The 21,389-nt window shown below is 44.6% G+C and overlaps 1 protein-coding gene across 6 annotated transcripts in view; it reads left to right on the top strand.

Moving 5' to 3' along the window:
- lrba (LPS-responsive vesicle trafficking, beach and anchor containing) overlaps window positions 1–21,389 on the top strand; it is a 152,715-nt gene that overhangs the window by 19,533 nt on the left and 111,793 nt on the right. For all 6 annotated transcript variants that reach the window (XM_037471218.2, XM_037471217.2, XM_037471216.2 and 3 more), the window contains exons 4-22: window positions 787–882; window positions 1,847–1,968; window positions 2,704–2,830; window positions 3,460–3,579; window positions 4,577–4,723; window positions 5,489–5,686; window positions 6,753–6,886; window positions 7,408–7,516; window positions 7,907–8,059; window positions 8,420–8,588; window positions 8,881–8,960; window positions 9,580–9,642; window positions 10,246–10,343; window positions 10,593–10,685; window positions 11,635–11,743; window positions 12,131–12,212; window positions 14,099–14,222; window positions 14,344–14,536; window positions 20,063–21,313. In XM_037471218.2, coding sequence (XP_037327115.2) covers window positions 787–882; window positions 1,847–1,968; window positions 2,704–2,830; window positions 3,460–3,579; window positions 4,577–4,723; window positions 5,489–5,686; window positions 6,753–6,886; window positions 7,408–7,516; window positions 7,907–8,059; window positions 8,420–8,588; window positions 8,881–8,960; window positions 9,580–9,642; window positions 10,246–10,343; window positions 10,593–10,685; window positions 11,635–11,743; window positions 12,131–12,212; window positions 14,099–14,222; window positions 14,344–14,536; window positions 20,063–21,313 — 3,468 coding nt within the window. The remainder of the gene's footprint in view (window positions 1–786; window positions 883–1,846; window positions 1,969–2,703; window positions 2,831–3,459; window positions 3,580–4,576; window positions 4,724–5,488; window positions 5,687–6,752; window positions 6,887–7,407; window positions 7,517–7,906; window positions 8,060–8,419; window positions 8,589–8,880; window positions 8,961–9,579; window positions 9,643–10,245; window positions 10,344–10,592; window positions 10,686–11,634; window positions 11,744–12,130; window positions 12,213–14,098; window positions 14,223–14,343; window positions 14,537–20,062; window positions 21,314–21,389) is intronic.

Genomic DNA, 21,389 nt, shown 5'->3' with positions numbered 1-21,389 from the left:
ACACTGCTGTTTCACAGTTGGAGAACATTGGCTTTTCTAAAATAAGGCTCCTGGAGGTTTCTAGATGTGTGATAGTTGTACAGAAACTAAGCCACTACGTGCAGAGAAGACCAGCGGCACAGAGGGAAAGAAACCCATCGATCACCGACACTAATCAAGTTGTCAAGGAAATGCGGCGGGTTGCTTTTATGTTTCTAAATTTCCCCTCACTCGCTCACTTTCAAGCCGATCTTGCCACCACTCGTCTCTCCATTATGTAGTATCTGTGGAGACGGCGTGGATGGGGTGAGTGCAGAAACTTTTAACAACGAAGCGCTCCACTACCGACCGCCATAAACCAAAAAGCTTGTTGAAAATGGTACAATTATCCAGGATTATTTTAGCACTTTTCCCGCTTCCACGGATTGAGCTGATTTCTAAATTCTGTGTGTTTTTAAAGGCTTTTCCCCTCCAGTACACAATGCTTCTACGCAATAATAAGTATGCTGTGTACTAAATGGAGATACTACTGAATTGAATTCCGAGTTTGCTGCCGAGTAAAACTAGCTGCATGTCAAAGTCTGATGAGTCTTAAAAGGTAAATTTAGAACAAGCGGAGCCAAAGCTGCCCTGGCTTTTAATCATTCGTGGCTTTGTGCATAAACAGTAGGCGTGTAGCAAGGGTCCATATGCTTCCATGTGCACGTGTGTGTGTGTGTGTGTGTGTGTGTGTGTGTGTGTGTGAGTGCGCCCGTCTAAAATAATCCCTGTGTGTGTGTGTTTTTCTATTCTTCTGTTTCCCTTCAGCCTCGTCACGCAGTGAAGCTTTTGTCAGTTCTGAAGTACATGGCGCACAGGAACGGCCCCGACTCATTCTTCAGCTTTCCAGGGAAGAATGCAGCTGTGAGTACACAACGTAGTGGCAGAATGAAAACGTATTTGCACAGATGACGATGAGCCGACCGCCCGGGACGTCAGCTGTGCTGCTTCCTAGTAGAGGTTGAAATGTACACACAATATGGAACCCCCGCCACGACGGACTCTCAAAAAGTGCATTGTAAATTCTATTATAGACTAATGAGAAAGAATCCTGAATCTTTTTTTTTTATTCAAAGTGCTTTCTAAGCTGTTTTCCTGTCAACCAGCCATTCACTGACCCGTGCATTGTCAAACATTGCACATTCTCTTATTATCTAGTGTGCTATTACACCACAGACCCTTCTCAGGCCTGAAAGGTATATCCAAATGTTCTCTGTTGTGGCGATTAGCTGTTCAGCTTTGGGCTATTCAAATCCTGCTTTGGGAATTACGGTTGCACCTCGCCTGCATGTTGTTTATTTAAAACTTCTGCGTTGTTCTTTGTCGTCCTTATCATGGAAATTTAAGTCGTAAACACAAGCCGTGTCCTTTTCCGGTCCCTATGTAGATGCATAGTGTTTTCATTGAAGTTATAAAAAACAACCTTTTTATGGTAGTTTTGGTCGTCGAATGAATGTGTTGAGTAGACAACATGTCCTTGCTGCATCCAATGGCCAAAACGCGATGAAATACACATAATAGGATTAGAGATTACACGACACTTCCAGAAAAAAAAATTGTATATCAAAAATGTTTATTGCACAAAAGCTTTTCTCCCAGATGAATTGTTCACCACTTACATCGAAAGGTGTGCTGCAGTTTTTCTTTCCTCTTCCTGGCGCCGGGTAGCAATTGTCCACAATTAAAAAAACGTAGTCAATGTGGCCACCTTATGCGAAGTGACATCTATTACCTTGTTGATGGTGAGTTGTCGGAATGCTATTTGGTACTTTGTGCCTATAATTGTACTAACACACAGTTTTTGCTCATTTTTACTATTTTTTCACAGGCTATAGCTCTGCCTCCAATAGCAAAATGGCCGTACCAGAATGGGTTTACGTTCCACACATGGCTGCGCATGGATCCTCTGAACAACATCAATGTAGACAAAGACAAGCCTTACCTGTACTGGTAAGTAAACATGCACCTTTCTTCGACATTTAAAGGTTTAATAGAAAATATTGTGAATATATATATATATATATATATATATATATATATATAATGCAGAAATGGCTCAAGGAAGTTCTGCTCATTTAGATTGTAAATGACAAATTGATAATGGAATTGCATGCTACATGGATGCATCCAAAAGTGTTAACATAGGCATGTGCGCATGTCCTCTTTATAATTGTTGTATCTTTAAGTTATTTTAATTGCAAAAATGTGCTGCAGAAGTGGAGCCTCCAACCTCACAGATGAAAAACGCTCTTAGTCCTTTGCTTCCTCTCTGAGGAGCCGAGGCTCGGTTGATCTTCTTTTCAACCAATAATTAATTTCTGTCAAAAATCTAATTTATTCAACGGGGATCTGTTTAGGCGTCTGCTAAAATTCTAAGCGAGCTTGATGGCCAATGAGGTGCTTGAGAGATTCTGTAATAAGCTCCTCTTCAGCCCTGTCCTCTTAAAAAAAAAAAGAAAAAAAAAAGAGATTAATTCACTAAATCACACGCAGGGGCTGCATCTCCCCTGGACATGTGGAATGATGGGATTGTTTGTTATCTTTATACCTTTGAGAACCTTTTTAAATCATTGATGCGATATTGCACCCTCTAACCCGCGTTGCCTGCTCTGTTGTCTGCATGAAACTGTGCAGCCTCACTAAAACTGTGTGTTTTTGTATTTTTTTGTATTTATTTCTTTTCAGTTTTCGCACCAGTAAAGGCATGGGTTACTCTGCGCACTTTGTGGGTGGATGTTTGATAGTGACCTCGTTAAAAACAAAGGGGAAAGGATTCCAGCACTGTGTAAAGTACGACTTCAAACCCCAGAAGGTACGAAAGCAACGCAACGCCAAGCATTCCCACACACACAACAAAAGGCAAAGCCTGGAAATGTCGTCGTCGTTGTAGATTCAATGACACCATATGTCTGCACATCGATGCAATCAGTCGCCAGCACACAGGCATCTGGGCACACAATAAACCTGGACACGCTGCAAGATAGAACTGTCACGTCACATCCTACCTGACTCTTGGGAGAAGCCAGACTAGAAAGAGGAGGAATGAGGGCAACTGGAGCGAAGGATAACCCGACGGTCCCAGTCCCTTGCAGGCACGGAACACCATTGCAGTGGACAATCAGAAACGTCCTCCTCCTTCCCCCGGGGGCCACGAAGGCACCACTGTAGCTCAATAAACCTCAATGAGGTCCCAGAACTCATTGTTAGTTGATTTTTCACTCTATTTTTAATGCCTTATGGAAGTAACCATCATAATAACCTATTTCACTGTAGTAAGGCCGAGGACCAAACCAGAAATCTAAGTAGGTGGGATCTTAGCTGCAGGGGAATCCTGAAATGTGATGGAAGCAGGCCAATTGAATACAACATGCTGACTTATTGACATCTTGTTTTGTGTGATGAGAGCCCAGATATTCAGCAGCAGTATTTTTGTCCCTGCAGTGGTACATGGTGACCCTCGTTCACGTCTACAACCGCTGGAAAAACAGTGAGATTAGCTGCTTTGTGAACGGGGAACTGGCTTCCTTTGGAGACATCGCCTGGTTTGTCAACACCAGTGATGTAAGTAGCACCTCTGAATACATCTTTTGCAGATTGCTGATCACACAGTAGGAACTACCACTAGATCTGAATAAATTCTCATGCAAAATTGTTTAAGAACCCTTTTTTCAAATGAGTCTTATTGGCTCTTCTTGCAGAGATTTGGATGAGAAAGTGGATACTCTTGTGTTTGTTAAATGAATATTCAGCTGCAGCAGATTAATTTATTAGCCTTGAAATATTCCTTCTAAAACAAACCCTCATCTTTCTTCTCGTCTAGCACTTGGCAACCGAGTCTTATTTTTATATTGTGATCTCTGATTGCTTAAAAATCACAAAATGCCTGAATGGAACCTCTAATCCACCTGCAGTTGAATCAGTGTTCATCTTGTGGGTGAAAAGGTACTAACTTCTCAGTCAAATATCCATTTAAGAACCAGATACGGCTTTTGGGGAGTGCGAAAAATTGCAAAGCAGACCTTAGCTCACAGATATATCTCATCTCAGTCTTTTCTCTCAGCCGGCTGGGGGGGTGGGGGTGGGGGGTGTGGGTGATACCATTCTTTTGATCTTTTAGCCAGAATAATGCAGTGGAAGATGACACGCGTGCACACACCCTGCTGCAATCACACATCAGCAGAGGAACTCTGTCTCTGGGATTGCGCTCTGTCGAGTGTCATTCTTTAATCAAATCTAGCCGGTAAACGAAAACGCCTCCACAGCGTACTTTAATCTTCGAGGTGTGTCTGAAAGCAAATTAGCCTCTTGATTGAGCTGTGGCTTCTATTCTAAACACTTTTTGCTCATGCGATACTGACTATAACCCAAAGAAGCTACAGTAATGCTCACAGATCGAGGCTGTGTGTCGCTCCCTCTGATCTTTCTGGCTACTTTGGGTCTTTAAAAAAAAAAAAAATCCTTACCTCCTGTCTTAATTCCTTACAGCCCTCCCTTGCTTCTTACAATTGTCTATCTGTGTCCCCCCCCCCCCCCCTCTCCACCATCCCTCCTGCTGCAGACGTTTGATAAGTGTTTCCTGGGATCCTCTGAGACGGCTGACGCCAACCGCGTGTTCTGCGGACAGATGGGAGCGGTTTACCTGTTCGGAGAGGCGCTCAGCGCTGCTCAGATCCTGGCTATCTATCAGCTGGGGCCGGGCTACCAGGTCGGAAGCCACAGAGACACGTGGACATACATTACTTCACAGTCAAAGAAGGACCTTTATTCAACATGGCCGTAGATCATTTACGTTTACGATTTAGATGGTTGAGTCCATGACTTCAATACATTTTTTCAATAAATTTTTATTTGTATAGCCCAAAATCGCAAATTACAAATTTGCCTCAGAGGGCTTTACAATCTGTACACATGCAACATCCTCTGTCCTGAAACCCTCACATCGGCACATGAAAAACTCTTCAATGGGGGATAAATGGGAAGAAACCTTAGGGTGAACATCAGAGGAGAGATCCCTCTCCTGGGATGGACAGACTGCAATGGATGTCATGTGTATAGAATGAACAATGTAAAGGATGTACAATACATTCAATTCCTCTAACAGAAATGATACAAATATAAGAGCTTCTTGGCGAAATCCATCAGCAATAAAGAAATATGCCCTTCCATATTTGCTGTAGTATAGGGGCAAGAACTTGTAGAAAGTCATGCAACCTTAAATATAAGCATATTTTAAACAGAACCTTAAACTTTTTAATATCATTTTGATCTTTTAGAGCAACTAAATAAAAAAATACAAGAATCACAGGTTGACCTAAGGTTACAAAACAAAGTAGCCTTTTCTGAATTTGATACTAGTTTTGTGCATATTAAGATATCCGTTTGTCTGTGTCTTCAATGTATCATGACTCCATTACGTTGTCTTCCACTAAATGTTTCCCACTTTCTGCTTTTTCTGCTTCCTTCTCTTTAGGGCACATTCAAGTACAAAGCAGAGAGTGACTTACTGTTTGCGGAGCATCACAAGACCTTACTGTATGACGGCAAGCTGTCTTCTTGTATTTCATTCGCGTACAACCCTCGAGCCACAGATGCCCAGCTCTGCCTTGAGTCCTCCCCCAAGGACAACGCCTCCATTTTCGTCCACTCGCCCCACGCACTCATGCTGCAGGTAATTACACCTACCTGATGTAACGCGTTAGCCCGTACAGCAGGTGTTGGTCATTCCCCTCGGAGTTCGAGTAGATATGACTTTGATTGGCGTTTTTTAATAATGAACCTGAAGTCACCATGTTGCAAAGCGATGTTGGTGTGCAAGTTAATTCCTCACCTGTACGCCTGCTCCTTTTCTCACATTGTTCCATATGTGTTACTCTTTATTCTTCCACCTATGTGATGATGAAAGAAGCCCAGTTGGCATCTTTTCATTTTAATAGTCTGATTTCGGGGCAGAGGTGCAAAAGTGCTGAGCTACACACACACAAAATGCCTTCTGTCATTTGTGTGCTTTGTATGGGGGGTGTTTGCTGCGACGCACAACCATAAGTGTATGCAAACACACACAAATAAAAGCATGACCCTAACAGTAACCAAAGTCCTTTTCTAACCCGGATATTAAAATATCAAAATATCCTCCCTTTCCAGAAATGTCCTCACTCTAAATGTTTAAAGATCAAATTGGTCCTCACAGAGATGGCTGGACAATTTTACTCTCTCACTCACACACACACACACACACACACACACACACACACACACACTCACACACGGTTCACACAGTGTGAAATATGAATGAATATGTGACCTATATTTTCAGCTCTGCTATGCCATGCTCAAACATTCCAATCCTATAGAGAGGAGAATACTTTGCCAGGCCTCTGTTGATGTCACAACATGAAACAACACAGACACCAACGAAAGCACCACACTGTTAAACATTTAAAGAAAAGAAAATCCTCCCCCCCAAATAAAAACAAACCGTATCGAGGTCGTGGATTGTATTTAGCCTTTAACACATCGATGACCTCGTTTAGTTTTAGTACTTAATTTTAGTCAAAGATTCAATCCTTTGCCATTTGTGCCTGTGACTACAGAAAGTAGACTGTAGCAGTGTTTTTTAATTTTGACTGGGCAACTGCTTGCAAATACTTAACAAATATGTCGTCACATGGAGCTAATTTAGTGCACCAAACGGTTATCATCGGACATCGGACCCACTCGTGTGTTTGCTTCTGTAGGATGTGAAGGCCGTGGTGACTCACTCCGTCCAGAGTGGCATACACTCTATCGGGGGCGTGCAGGTGCTTTTCCCTCTGTTTGCACAGCTGGATTATTGCCAGCCTTCCAGCCAAGAGCTGGACACCTCTGTCTGGTAACTACACACAAATACACTAAAACACATTGTATGAAACATGTTTTATATTTTTATCCTTCAGTGTAGAAGTATTTTACACTATGCATTGAACCATGTGATAGAATGTAACGTAATGGCCCCAATCTGTCAATTTTTGTATACAAGTGTCAATTTTATTTTTATATATATATATATATATATATATATATATAGTATATTGTCTTCTTTGCCTCGAGAGGAGCTTGGTTCAAGTCCAGCAGTAAGATTGGGTACCAGATTTTGATGTAATGCCGATCTTGAAAGTCGTGAGGCCATCTCGCTTATGAATTTGCAACGTTGTTGTACCCGCTGCCCTCAAGGTGATGCCAACTAGAATCTGTCCCAACGCATCAGGGACACGGCACCCTCATTCAATCACGTTCCATGCACGATATGCCCTTCACACTCGGGGCTTTGTCAGCAGCTCCCATAGATTATTGTCACTGTCTAATCTCTGTCTCTCGCTCTTTTTGCCCCGCGTCTGCCTGTTGGCCTCTTAGCTGCACTCTGCTATCCTTTGTGATGGAGCTCTTGAAGAACTCTGTGGCTATGCAAGAGCAGGTCCTCGCCTGCAAAGGCTTTCACGTCATCGGCTACACTCTGGAGAAGGTGAGACAAAACACAAATAGGCTCAGCTGGCAGAGAAATCCACGAGAGAGACGCCCTGCCGTACCAGTAGCTGCACGTAATGAACCCAGTGCAGTAATGAGGCAGATCTGGATTCCCTCAACGGCACAAGCACACATACACAGACGCACACCAATACCAACACTTAATACGAGACAGACTTTGTTTTTCCTCCGCTGTATTTAGAGGTCACAGCTGGCTCGTGTGCTTGTTAGTCAGGAGAGAAGCTCCTCCTCAGCTTTCTCTGCATGTGTCCTCTCCCTCCCCCTGTTGTGTTGTACCTCATTCGCGCCTTTCTGCTCTCTATGCCTTTGACTCCTAACTGACATATCACCCCCCCCCCCCCCCCCCCCCCCCATTGTGGTTCTCCAGTCCTCCAAGCTGCATGTGACGCGGCCCGTCCTGGACATTGTGCTGGCCTTTTCCAGATACCTTAGCAACTTGCAGAATGGCATCTTGCTGCTCAAGCAGCTGTGTGACCACATTCTGTTCAACCCCGCCATCTGGATCCATGCCCCTGCCAAGGTAAGATGAAAACATGTGTGCATGTACGCAGCGCCACATTCTTATACATTTGTGAGGATGGACATAAACACACACATACACACACACACCAGACGTGCACACTCGCACAGACCGGCACAGTCGTCATCTCCCTCTCCCGCTGTGTGGCCTCGCCCTACATTTTAATTTTTAGTGTTTCAGAGTTCCTCTCAGACGTCAAGGTTTTTCCCTCGACCTGTAGGCCAGTGATTGCTATTTAAATGAGAACGGCCTGTCTAGAAGCCTCTGGGGCTTTGAGTCTATCACATTCTAAAAACCAGATGATTCCAGTCAAACTATTGGGCGTCTTGCGTCTTTCTTACGAGCTTTTATCTTCTGCAGGTGCAACAGACTCTCTACACCTACTTGGCCACAGAGTTCATCAGCACAGTGACCATCTACAACACCATCCGCAGGGTGGGCACCGTACTTCAAGTCATGCACACAATGAAATTCTACTACTGGGTCGTCAACCCTCAGGACCGCAGTGGAGTCGTGCCCAAAGGCTTAGGTGAGCATTCTCTCGAAATGCAAAAACACGATGCAGTAAATTACAGTTCTGTGTTTTCTCTTCTGGCTTCCTTTCAAATATATGTGCAGATCACGGTAGATTTCACATGTGCATAATTAAGGACGCACGCGCACACTTTTATCACAGCAATCGATTGCTAAATGAACTTTGCTTTCAAAAGAAGCCACAGATTGATCATTTTATGATGTCTTGCCTTATCCTCCCGAATCGTGCTCAGTTGCTCATTAACCAGCAACTTTCAACAGCCATTGTTCACCATTTGGGTTTTCAGATGGTCCGAGGCCAAACCAGAGGGAGATCCTTTCTTTGCGAGCCTTTCTGTTGTTGTTTGTCAAGCAGCTCATAATGAAGGTACGTTCCAAAAACCCAGTACAAACAACCAAAATAGACTTCCATTATTGAGTCACTTCAGGAATCTGGCACATTTGAATCCCAAAACGTGTACTAATAGTACTAGTGACAGATTTTTGTCTCTATTGGTATTGTTGCCCTCTGATTGCGGTGGATATGCAGTCTGATTTGTCATTAGCACTGACAAGACTCAATATGTTGAAGAAAAAACGCAGTAGTGTAGTTAACTCTGTCTACCCAAAATGCAATGCAGATATCGTCCGGGTGATTAAAGAATTTTTCTTTTAATACATTTTTTTATAGATAAAATGCTGCAGTTCATTTTGTATCGGGGTACTTGATTTTATTTCAATCAAAATATAATGTTAACTAATTAAGTAATATTTCAAAAGTCTGATTTCTTCTTTTTTTACTATCATTATTTTAGGATTAAAGAATTGATTTTGCCCCGAGGTTTTTCTGTGTAGTGCTATTGTTGTATTTCTCCTGTTCTCATCTCATCATTTTAGAGAGAAATGATCAATGGACTTATTTCCCTCTTTGGTCATCCTGTTCTCATTAGTGTGTTTTGTTGGTGTCTTTACAAAGCACTGAATCTCTCCTTAAATTATATTTCTAGGATCATGGAGTGAAGGAAGATGAGCTGCAGAGTATCCTCAACTACCTCCTTACCATGCATGAGGTAGGCATGTGCACCCCTGTGCAAACACAGCAGCGACCAGCAGATGGCAACACAGCTCCACTCCGCTGCCTCGAGTCCTCTCGGCAAACCAAATGCAGAGCAAAAGCAGACTTATCGCTGCGGCCAAAGGCAGCCTCAGTGCTCCTTGTTAGTTCTCCAAGTCTGCCAGTTAGACATCCTGACAGAAGGGGTTTTGTTTACAGTGGAGTGATGCATAACAAATGGATCCGTCAGCCACGCAGTGAACCGTGTACGAATGCGCGGTGATTACAACCTTGTCTGGAAAAGCCACCGACGTGTAGCAGCCCTTCGTTTCATAGAGCGCATATTGTAATTCTTTGGTTCAGATGCTTGTGATGTAATCCAGTATTTCTGCCGGGCCTTTCCCCTCTGACGTTGTTGCTGCCGCTCACACCACTAAACACCACGAGGACATCGTGTGGGGAACGAGGCACATTTGTTAGCTTTTGTATTTGTATTTGTAGCTGAATTAATCATCCAGTGTAAATAAAGATACCCCCTCGAAAGCCCAAGAACTTCAGCTCCACTAGATGTTGTGTTTTTTAACACTCGTGTGTCTCATGTGTCTCCTCTCTCGCTCAGGATGACAACATCATGGACGTACTGCAATTGTTGGTGGCTCTGATGTCTGAACATCCGGGCTCGATGGTCCATGCCTTCGACCAGCGCAACGGGATTCGGTAATGATCCTTATTATTATTATTATTATTATCGTTATTATTATCCTAAATATTATTTGTTGACATACTTGTAGTTATCTATGCTTTTGCTCCAAGTGTGATATTTAAATTATTTAGGTTGCATAGCTTCACTCTGTTCCAGTTTTATGCAACATTTCTTCTTCCGCAATTCTTCTATATTTCTACGTATAGATATTTAGATAGATAGAAAAATGTTTTAAATATTGTTTTAATTTGCTTTCTCCACAGAGTGATTTACAAGCTTCTGGCCTCAAAAAGCGAAGGAATAAGAGTGCAGACCCTCAAAGTGATGGGCTACTTTCTGAAATACCTGCCACCAAAGTAAGTGCAGTCGCAAACTCAAGTATGTGTAGTCCGGTGGCTGCAGCAGCAGCAGCGCAGGCTTGAATCCGGCCCGTAGCTTTCGGCGTCCATTGTCACTCCCCTTTACAGTATTTTCTATGACTAAGGCAAAATGGCCGCCACCAATCATCTTAAGAAAGCAGTTGTATTTCAATCTGAATTATATATTTCAAAAAACATCCAATTGCACACCTTTTTTAATATTGACGGACAGTGTGGCAGTGTGGATTAAAAACTGAAAGAGTTGGCGTTGATCATTGATTCCATGGCTTTCACTCCACAAAATCTTTTTCTCTTGCTCATGGCAGTTTTTTGACTTGAGTTATGGATTTTAAAACTAAAAAGTTAGATTCTAAAATATTATATTTTTAATTTAAGCAACATAAAAAAACAGGTTGGTGCTGTTAATTCTCTCTCATGGTAAAGATCAAAATACACTAAAAAGTGCATTATATGCAATGTCAATTTGGGCGGTAACGTGTGATGAGTCAGGTCATATTGTATTATTATTTTTACATTTTTAACAAACCTGAAGCTGAAGTCAAAGGAACAGAAAAAACTAGCAGTCTTGGCATCCGTCGTCTTTTCGCCTTGCGATCCAGATGCAAGATTGACAGTGAGACTCTCTGCAAACAGTCCACAGCTTTTCAGCTGAGCTGCAGCTAAGATAAAGAGCTGATCTATGACCAGAGATGAAAGGAGTTGAAGAACCGTTCTTACTTAGTGAGCAGAGATTATTTTTTTTTTGTTCTCTCGTGTTGGATTTATACGGCTACAGATGTCAACCGCTGCAATGATCCGACTGCAACTCCAGATTTGTTTTGTTTTCAATATAATTTTTAGTTTAACATTTAAAATGAAAATGGTCGTGCTCTCGCGAACATGCATGTTCACCGACTGACCTTCGACCTCCTAATGTCCTGATCAGGAGGAAACCTGAGGTCATGCTGAGTCACGGCCTGTACTCCCTGCTCACTGAACGCCTGCTGCTGCACTCCAGCCAGTTCACCATGACGACCTACAACGTGCTCTTTGAGGTCAGTCTTCATCCAACGTACACACTCAAGGCCTCGGCACAAACTAACGAAATAAAAACCCCGTGTTCAACTGCATACCACCATTTATTGTGTTACCTTTTTAACTAATTGTCTTTTCTTCATTTTCATTTTTTTAAATTTCACTTTTCATTCAACTGACAACTTAATGAGTGAGTTGAAATGGATATTGTGTGGCCCACCGGCTGCAGAAACCTAATTTGAATGTTATTCGGCTGTTTACTATGTGATTCTGAAACACATACAAAGCTTTGTGCATCCGTGGTTTGTGTGTCTGTTATTGTTAAGGCCCATGTGGATGTTTATGACTTGAATTCCCGCTGTCCCCACCCCCCCGCCCCCCCATCCCTCTCTCCTCCCTCCCGCTAGATTCTTACAGAGCAGATCTGCACTCAAGTGATCCATAAACAACATCCGGACCCCGACTCCACTGTGAAGATTCTCAACCCACGTAAGTGCCTCCTCTGCGCCACACTACTCTCTTAAATCATCCCCTCAGCCAACCCGCTACATACCTACTGCTCCATGCTCGCCGAGAGCATATCCCCCACGGAGCTGTGCGATCGCTGTATACAGCCAGACAAATGAACAACATCAATTTCGCAGCCAGAAGGGTATTTTCACACAACTGAAGCTCGGATGTCATGCATTTCCCGAGGATGAGGATTGGTGCAAACACTTTGTGTGACAAATATACACGCATCTGCTAGTTTTATGGGGAGGCGGTATCGTGTTTTGTGGGGATTGATTTGCATATAAAAAATGATATATGTAGGGAAATTATGATGGGATTTAATGTGAAAATATGATTTTTAGGTATGCATTTAATCAATTATTAAATTGCATTGAATGCAATTATTATTACTTCCATGCATTTTCTTTAATCATACATTAATACAATATTTGTCCGTAGAAAATATTTAATTATTTTATAGTTGCAATATTTATAAAAAATACGTTTTATTTTAAAGTGATTGAAATATTTGATCTATCATATGATCTAATTAAACATTAAATATTATCTAATTAAACATGGAGTTAATAATAATGTTATTTATGGCTTCATGATTCTCTTTTTTACCCGTGCATCATTACTAGTAGACAGTGCAAGGGGCCTTGTTCATATGCGGCAACATAATAATAAGCTGAGAGAGCGACTGCAGTCTTTGATCAGTGCTCCCATCTTATATTTACAGGCCATTACTTCCCTCCAATTTCACGTCAACTCACAAAACCTTTCATATGTTGAAATGTTAAGTATTCATTTCAACTAAGAAAAGAAAACATAATCCCTTTCTCTATTCTACCGGTGCCTGTGTGCATACGTGCACTTTTTCGTGGACACACTCGCAAAAGCACAACTTAAATCAGTTTGAAATCCAAGCGCTCGGTATAATCACAACCAAGGTTTACCTCCAACCAGCCTTAATCGGACAAGGCCCTGCTGAAGTCACACATTGATTATCTTCAGCCTTTGTTGTGTTAAAAACTCTCCTACTCAGCCATCCCAGACAGGCGGTGTATATCATAGCAACCTTGTGTGGGTTTCTACGTGCGAGCACAGTCTGTGGAACAGAGCGGCGGTCTGTTTCTCCTTTGCCGTGCATTCCCTTGATTTAATCTGCGACAAACTCCCAAAATGGCCCCCTGATTGCAGTCTTTAGTAACGTCAGAGCCAATCAAACAAACCGAGGAAGTACCGTTTCCCACAAATTAACTCGAGGGAAAGGAACCAAGAGCAAATGGAAAGAAAAAAAAAAAGAAGGGATCACGCCATCCCTCCGTCCTCATTCCCGGTACACGCTGGGGTAATTTTCTGGCGGTAAAGGTTCAGCGACTCATAATTTGAGTGACTAAGGCGTAGAAACAACACGACCGTCTGTCGGGGCAAAGGGGCATCGGTTAGCGCCAAGGACGAGTGAAATCCAAGCCCCGTCGTCTCTCCACTCAGAGTAAATGGACACTGACAGCGTCTAGATAATTCATCCAAACAGTCCGTCTCTTCGGTTTAACCGGAGCCGAGCCTTCCAGTAGGGCCCTCGACTCTGGTTGAAACGATAACAAAACCATTACAGTTAGATAAAGATCAATGGCCTGGACCTGGATCTTTAAAAAAAATATAAATGCTGCTCTGTTGTGTTTTTCTTACCACAGGCAAAGCATTTCAGGTGTGTTCGGCTGGGAGTGGAGATGGTTTCTGACACAGTGCATCATTTAGTTTCCGAATCCAATTGAAAAATCCAAAAAAAAAAACTCCATACAGTATGATAGTATTATTTGCTATTATTTAATCCAAGCAGAATTATTTTCTGAATACGTTTCTGCTAATATTTCTAGAAATTCTGAAGATAATAGCCGCCCTGCTGAAGACCTCCCCCTCCTCCCCCGAGAGCATGGAGGTGCGCAAGGTGTTCCTGTCCGACATGATCAAACTGTTCAATAACAGCCGAGAGAACCGCAGGTAAGAGTCCCTCCACCTAACAGGGTGGAGAACTACATCACGCACTAATCCAGGCCAATGGGACTCCTGTCCAGCGCCACACATTTTTATATATATATTTTTTTTAAATGTTTGTTACCAGGAGCCTGCTGCAGTGCTCGGTGTGGCAGGAGTGGATGCTCTCCCTGTGCTTCATCAGCCCTCAAAACAGCGAGGAGCAGAAAATCACAGAGATGGTGTACGCCATCTTCCGCATCCTGCTCTACCACGCCATCAAATACGAGTGGGGCGGCTGGCGCGTCTGGGTGGACACCCTGTCCATCACCCACTCCAAGGTCAGAGCACTCATTATAGCCGTACACGTCCTATATATATACACACACACACACACACACACACACGTGTGCACACGGATCAGACACAGCTTTGTTTATCCTCCTCTGGATCTTCTATCTCCCCATAATTTTTACAGGTTTTTTTTTCTTTCTGTGTTCAGTTTCTCTTTGTTTGAACTCACACGCTCTTTATCTCTCCAGTGAACACACACACGCGCGCGCACACACACACACACACAGACACTCACATCTTGCTTGAGTATCGTCAGCCTAAACATCCACCACGTCACTGTAACCGTAGCCGCCCTCCTCAGTTTGATTGCAGCCGGGCGGACAGCAGCGTTTCGGGGTCTGAGCCGTCGGCTCTGTCGCCCATATGTTTAGCTTGAGTCTTGACATGGTTTGATTCATCAAATAATAAATTAGACAGCATTATCGTCTGACCCTCTAACTCGCAGCGTGGGCCAGCGCTCCAGCGTGGTAATTGGACCTGGCCTCTCGGTGCCCATCAGATTAAGCTGTGGAACCGCGCGGTGATTATAATTTAAAAGCTAGGTGCAGTGTAAACCGATGGAAACGAGTCCACCGGCACAATGGCTGCAGTCTTTTGTTTATGTAGAGAGTCTCTCTCTCTTTCACGTTGCACAGATAAAAATAAACTTCTGGCACTTCTTATTTCCAAAAGCCAAATTCAAAATACCGCTTAAGAAATTCCCTGTTGATATCATATTACGCTACTCTCTTCCAAAGCCATGCAGTAATTGAGGTTGGTGTCAGATTGTGGTGCGGTTCCTTTTTTTTTCTTCTATTTTTTTCTTCCTCCTACCAAAGACTGTCAGATTGAAGGCTGAGTTAAGTACGTACTTGTGATTTGAGACGCTCCGCTGCAGCGCGCTGTGTGCGCCGGCGTCCAGTAGGGGGCACAGGCAGACTGCCCGGGACGCCCAGTGTCTCCTCACACCCCTGAACACTGTGGGACGAGGCGGCAATGAAAATGAAAAAATGAAAATGAACACGCAGAAATTATTTTTTCCACTCTTGGCTGTCAAGTGCTGTATTTTCATGGATCAAAGGGATGGGGTCACATTGAGTTAAACATTGTCACCATCTTTGTTTAATATGTGTCTTTACTTGCATTATGGATAGACAGAAAATTGATTTATAAGGTTATTTCACAGAATAATATTCAATTTACATTACTAATGTAAATTGAATATTATTCTGTGAAATAAGTTTTTTCAAATAAGGATTTTGCCTCACTCCATGTTGTCCTGGTTTCCTCTGTTCATGGTCAGGCTTCAGGGTGTCACTTTGCAACGTAGAAGTTTGTTGTTGTGCAGAAATTGTTTATTGTTCTTCGTGCACAACTTGATGTAATTGCCCCCCCCCCCTCTCCCCCGGCCCTCCTCCGCCCCTATAATCACACAAGATTAATGATCTTTCCTTTAGGCTCTAGTTACAATGCCTCGTACTCTTCCGACAACCGAGTTTCACACTTTCAGTGTTTGTGAGTAAACCCTTGCTCCTGCACATTGTAAGATACACAAACGCAGGCTCAGTGCAGTGCAGGGACGCCGCCTGTGACTCTGATCGCTGCAGCGGGAGCCAGCCACCCCAAGATACATGCATCTGCTATAAAAAAAGCTAAAGAAACTCAATTGCAATTTTATTGTCCCGTGTGATAGATTTCCTGCCACCTTTGTAGCACCAAAGCTGTTTGTCACTGTTGCTCTCTCCTCCCACTGCTTCAGGGCTCTGTGTGTGCGCCCGTGTGTGTGTGTGTGTGTGTGCGCGCACCCGGATGTCTGTATGTGTGTATGTGTGTGTGTGTGTGTGTGTGTGTGTGTGTGTGTGTGAATGTGAGTTACAAGGCACATTTTCCCTTCGCCCTCCTATTCTCTTGGGCTCGACGAAGCCCTCCTTTGCGAGCCCATTGAATATTCATCGGAACCGCGCGAGAACAATCAGAGAAACAAGGCCTCATAAACACAACCAGCCCACTGGGAGCCTCTTGATAAGCGCATATATGCATTCACAAACGCATATTCCCCCCCACTTCTCTACATACGCTTTATGAATTAGTTTGCCTCGTGTCAACTGTGGTAAAGCTCTCAGTTTGACATGTGTAGAGATAATGTGCTTCACCTCACTGTTAAAGTAGAGTATCTTTGAACTGCTTTTTCCTATCATTGCATTATTATGTCCCCCCCCCCCCCCCTCCCCCCCATCTCCTGTACTTGTCATTAGCTCCACCAAGGAGGATTGGTTTGTTGGCTTGTTTCCCCGAGTCATGTGGCAGATACAACCATTATTTTTAACTTGATGGGAATTCTGGAAATGTAACCAGCCTTTGCTGGGAGTTAGTGCCTCTTCTAGTTGTTTTCTTGCATTTAGGCACACCTTTCATTACATAAATTGTCTTGACAGTGAAGAAGTTTTATTGACTATTTCTTTACACAGTTCTTGTTACTTGCTTACGTTACCGGTGATACAAAACTAGAATAGTTTTCTGCAAATATTTTGTGTGCAACAGTGAACTGGAACCATAAGAACCATATTTCTTTCATTTTTTTTACTGGTCTGGTATCTGTTTTTGTACAGTCATCGCAATTTGTAGGTGTACAAGTAGTACACATTTTAGCCTGTCTGGAAAATGTGGAGAGGCTTGATTTGTGCATTGGGATTGACTCCAGTTGGCTCTTTGTATATTTTATTTACAGCATAGACCCAACGAGAGGTACTAAGAAACTGGTTGTGATTTGTTGAGGATTAGTGTAAAAATATGAAAACACACTGCGCGTGTGTTTGTGTGTGTGTAATTCCTTCTATGTCAGTCATTAGAAGAGAAGTATATCTGCATAAGCGTCCCTCTGGATAGACAGATGTTCGTGCAGGTGTGCACGCTGACACAACAGCCCTCCCACCCCCGGCGCACACACCCCACCCAAGGTGCCCCTCGTCTATCTCCGCACACAAATCGGTTTGTAGAGCGAGGAGATCTCCAAAAGAAAGAGATCGGAGCGTGAAGGTTCCTCCGCCGCCCTTCAGGATGTCACGGTCGGATAGCTTCTTAAAACCTGCCAGTTATTTTACCACTAAAGTAAATATGAGCTGAAATTAGCCGACATATTTTGGTTTTAAGACGTTTTTCTGTTGACGTGTGATTGCTTTCTTTTGCTTTCTCCCCGTGTGGTTATTGAGACATTCCACTCGGGCTGGGGTTCTCGGTGAAGAGTTTCACGCATTGACAATTGGACAAAGGAAGGAGAGAATGAGAATGAAAAGCCAATTCCAGATAATAGCCATGCATCAAGAGTTGTCTATACTATCCAGTAGCCAATCCCCAGTACATCAATTCGCTCTTTTATCTTGCAATTATAACGACATGTTAGTCTCAGAGTGAAATAATCTGCTTGTTTTATTAAATACTCTACAGTATCCATGTCTTTGTATTGTTGTGATAGAAAGTCGGGATAAAGTCTGTTTGCGTATCAGTGGATCAGATTGGAGAAAACCCCAAAGTAAAATATTTTTCTCCAGCGAGTGAGAAAGGAAGGCGTTCTGAGCCACAGCGAAAGCCACCCAGCCAGCATCGCAGCAGCAGCAGCAGACGACATTGATTTTGGAGGAGGAATTGCATTTAGCTAATCGGATTAGAGCCGCGCTGCCCTCCCCGTTGCCCCTTTTGTTTTGTGGTTGCTCCCTATCTATTTATCTAAATGGGGACTCCCGGGCTCCGACGGCGGGGGTCTCCCGAGATCAGCCACGCCGACCCGAACCGAGCAGGTTGTGACGCGGGGGCCTCGTGCTCGTTCCAGGTCCGTGATCCAGGCCTCCAGCTCCGTTCGGATTTGTTGCTGTTTGAAGGACAGAGACATACATTTTATTATATTTTGATCATTTATTTTTTAAATAGTGTGAAACCAGAGAAACTTGCCGGTGATGATGTCGAGTCTTCTGTCTGATCCGGCCACGCTGTGCCCAGTTAATACCATGTTACCTGTCACATTAGTGGAGCCCACCATGTTTTTGTACATTACCATAACATTTTCCCATAGCCCACTGAGGCCAGGCCCAGTCACGCGGTAGAAAGAAATTAGATTAGATCAGCGCTGATGTTTTAGCCACCCAAGGCAGTTTCTATATATTAGTAGAAAGAAAAGGCTAAGCGCTCTTTCAAAAACCGCAGAGACGTATGCTGCCTCTGTCTAATGGTAACTGGATCGGTTACAGAGCCCCGTTTAAGGCCAACATACATCATCCTAATGCGCAGACTGCATCCTGGCTCTGTGACGCGGCGTTCTGCACCGCTCCCCCGCCTAATCTCCACAGCACCGCCCCCTCCGAATGCAGCCTTTTAATTGCCAAAATGCTAAATGTCAAATTAAGCTCAAACTAATGGGGTAGAAGGTCTTTCTGTGTGATCACTGGGAAGGGGGGAGGAAGAGAGGACGAGACGGACTACTGCCGCATTTAGAGCAGCCTGTGCACCCTGAAAGCAGCTATGGATTACCAATCACTGCCTCCCACTACACAAGATTAATGAGCACCCTTGTAGCAGGCTAATTTAGAACAATAACGCCTAATTAATTACAAATAATCAGCTTCTTTCGCTCCCTTCCCTTTCTTCCACTCTGGCTCACTTTATTCCTCCTCCTCCTGAGCCATTTCTTATTTATTTTTCCTCTTCCTTTTGATCCCTGGCTTTCTCGTTTTCTCTCTCTCTCTCTCTCTGGCTCCTTCTGTCCAAATAGCCTCAGGTGAAAAAGCAGCAAAGTGGGTTCTAGTTCCACCCTCCCTCGCTCTTTTCCACCAACAACCCATCTTTGACTTTCTGTCTTTCCGAGCCCAGTGATTAATGCGGGGTCTTAAATTAGGCGTGGGAGGATTTGCCGATGCTGGACACGCACTCGGCACCGCTCGCAGACACACACACTAATAGTATCTACTGCTAATCTATGACTGCTAACATGGACGGGCTCTTCCTCAAATGCCACTGCAGACCATTGTCGCTATGGACTAGCGGTCTAGTCTCTCCCCCCCGTATCAGATGTAAGAAGACTGATGGGGGTTAACAGGCCGTGGGCAACGCAGCGTAGGAGAGAGGAAAAGTCTTAAATATGGCACATTTTCACCACAAATGGTCCCAGTGGTTTGAGGCAGTAATAAGCTCGTAACCAAAGGGCATTTTGAGAATAAGTAGAGGAATAGAGTAAATTTGATGGAGAGAAAAAAAAAGCGAGCTGTTAGACGACCAAAACGGTTTTAATGAACCCCCACGTTAAGCCAAACTTCTGTAGTTTTCCCCGTTTAAATCACAGTTCTCGGACAATCTGCTGTAGTGGTTGTAGTTGAGCACGTAGTTTTTACAATGTAATGCTTTCGCGTTTTATTTTGTCTACTTAAATGTGTTGTGTTGTCGTTAGCCATTGAAATGACGGCCAGAATACAAAAAGAAGACCTGAGTTGTAATGAATCTGGATTTTTGCATTGAACGCATTGGCTTTTTTTTTTTTTTTTTGGCAGGTGACCTTCGAGCAGCACAAGGAGAATCTGTCCCGTATGTTTCGTCAGTACCAGAGTCAGGAGTCTGCGGGCTCTCTGCGCACCATCTCCGGAGCCAGCCACAGCTCGGAGAGCAACGGGCCCCCCGCCGAGGAGACGGCCCCTTCCACCGTCATCGAGCTCACGGTGGACGAGCCGAGCCACAAGTCCCACGAGTCGGCATCCAGCTCCACCGTCACCTCCAGCCCGCCGCAGGCCGCCGGGGGGAGGGGACGCGCACCCATCGCCATGGGCAACATCCTGGCCGGCAGAGGAGGAGAAGAAGAAGAAGAAGAAGAGCAGAAGTTGGTTCAGGAGTCTCCCAAGAACGACTCGGGTGACGAGGGACGAGAGACGGAAGCTACTGCCCCACAAAAAGACCATGTGAAGGAACGGAGAGAGGAGGCTGACCAGCAGGAACCGGCGCCGGGGGCTTCCACCGACCAGGACGCGGACAGTGGGCAAACGTCAGCGAGCAGCCGGGCCCGAGCGGATGACTCAGAAGCAGCGGGAGAAGTCAGAGACTCGGCGGCAACGCCCGCGGCCGACGAAACGCCCGCAAAGGATGTCGGCCGCGGTGAATCATCAGGCGCTTTGAACGAAGCGGAGATGGAACCGCCATCGGTCTCGGGACAAGGCGAGGCTGACCAGACGCCCTCCGAGGCTGCGGCCGCTCCGGAGACCCTGGCGGACGTGTCCACCATCGGTGACCACGCTGAGGACAGCCAAGGGGAGTCCTCCGCCTCCGCTGCAGCCGCAGAGGAAAGGGAAGAAGAAGAGGAGGAGGAACGTGGAGGTGATGAAGAAGATCGGGAAGGTCCCAAGATGAAGACCGCAGAGGAAACGGATGAGAAGCAGGAGGTTGGAACACAAGAAACTGAAGAGAAACAGGAGAGTCAGACTCCTCCACCGGGGGAAAGTGGGACAGAACCAGCCCAACAGCCCTCCTCCTCCGTCGCCACACCGCCCTCTTCAGGCCAGGAGGGCGCAGCAGCAGCAGCAGCAGCACCGGGCTGCGCCTCGCCAGGACAGCCTTCGGAGACCACGAACACCCCTGGCGAGGTCACTCTGCCCCCTCCCACGGACGGCACCCCCGCTGCCTCCACCTCGGAGACCAAGCAGACGAGTGCAGACCCCGTCAGCAAGACCAAAGAGATCAAGATCGCCCGACTAGATGTGTCCAACGTGGCCTTAGACACGGAGAGACTTGAATTAAAGGAGACCTCCACAACAGTACGTTCCTTTCCCTCTACCTCTGATCCCTCCATGAATTAACGTTCTATAGAACCAATCAGTTTCAGTTTCAGAA

Source organism: Pungitius pungitius, chromosome 9 (assembly GCF_949316345.1).
Source record: "Pungitius pungitius chromosome 9, fPunPun2.1, whole genome shotgun sequence".
Classification (NCBI taxonomy): Eukaryota; Metazoa; Chordata; class Actinopteri; order Perciformes; family Gasterosteidae; genus Pungitius; species Pungitius pungitius.
Note: the sequence above shows the minus strand (reverse complement) of the source record. Positions and strands in the feature narration are given on the sequence as shown.